The following is a 564-nucleotide window of genomic DNA, read 5'->3' as shown; positions in this document are numbered from 1 at the left end:
CACGCACACTCAGCCCCGGTTCCCCGTCTCTGTCCGGCCCAGGGTCCCGGTTCTCCACGCCCCGCGGCGCGGCCAAGCTGACCAAGAAGCGGGCGCTGTCCATCTCGCCGCTGTCCGACGCCAGCATCGACCTGCAGACCGTCATCCGCACCTCGCCCAACTCCCTGGTGGCCTTCATCAACTCACGCTGTGCCTCGGCCAGCGGCTCCTACGGGCACCTCTCCATTGGCACCATCAGGTGGGCGCCGGGCGGGCGGGACCCAAAGCTGGCCTGGCCTGAGCCGAGCAGTCGAAAGGCGCTTTGTCAGCCCGTCCAGTCCAACTCTCAGAGGCTGGAGCAGCCTGGGTCTCTCCCCGTCTCTGGGAGGGGAGTGGGGTCTAGTGGTTAGAGCAGGGAGGCTGGGAGCCAGGACTCCTGGGTTCTCTCCCCAGCTCTGGGAGGGCAGTGGGGTCTAGTGGTTAGAGCAGGGAGGCTGGGAGCCAGGACTCCTGGGTTCTCTCCCCAGCTCTGGGAGAACAGTGGGGGCTAGTGGTTAGAGCAGGGAGGCTGGGAGCCAGGACTCC

The 564-nt window shown here is 67.2% G+C and overlaps 1 protein-coding gene across 1 annotated transcript in view; it reads left to right on the top strand.

The window, feature by feature from the left end:
• Window positions 1–42: 42 nt before the first annotated feature.
• LOC112122021 (zinc finger protein GLI1-like) overlaps window positions 43–564 on the top strand; it is a gene marked incomplete at both ends in the record, with an annotated part of 1,311 nt that continues 789 nt past the window's right edge. The window contains one exon of the mRNA XM_026661771.1: window positions 43–238. Coding sequence (XP_026517556.1) covers window positions 43–238 — 196 coding nt within the window. The remainder of the gene's footprint in view (window positions 239–564) is intronic.

Source organism: Terrapene carolina, unplaced genomic scaffold, assembly GCF_002925995.2.
Source record: "Terrapene carolina triunguis isolate 2854851 unplaced genomic scaffold, T_m_triunguis-2.0 Scaffold16967, whole genome shotgun sequence".
Taxonomy (NCBI): domain Eukaryota; kingdom Metazoa; phylum Chordata; order Testudines; family Emydidae; genus Terrapene; species Terrapene triunguis.
This window is presented reverse-complemented; position numbering and strand designations above follow the sequence as displayed.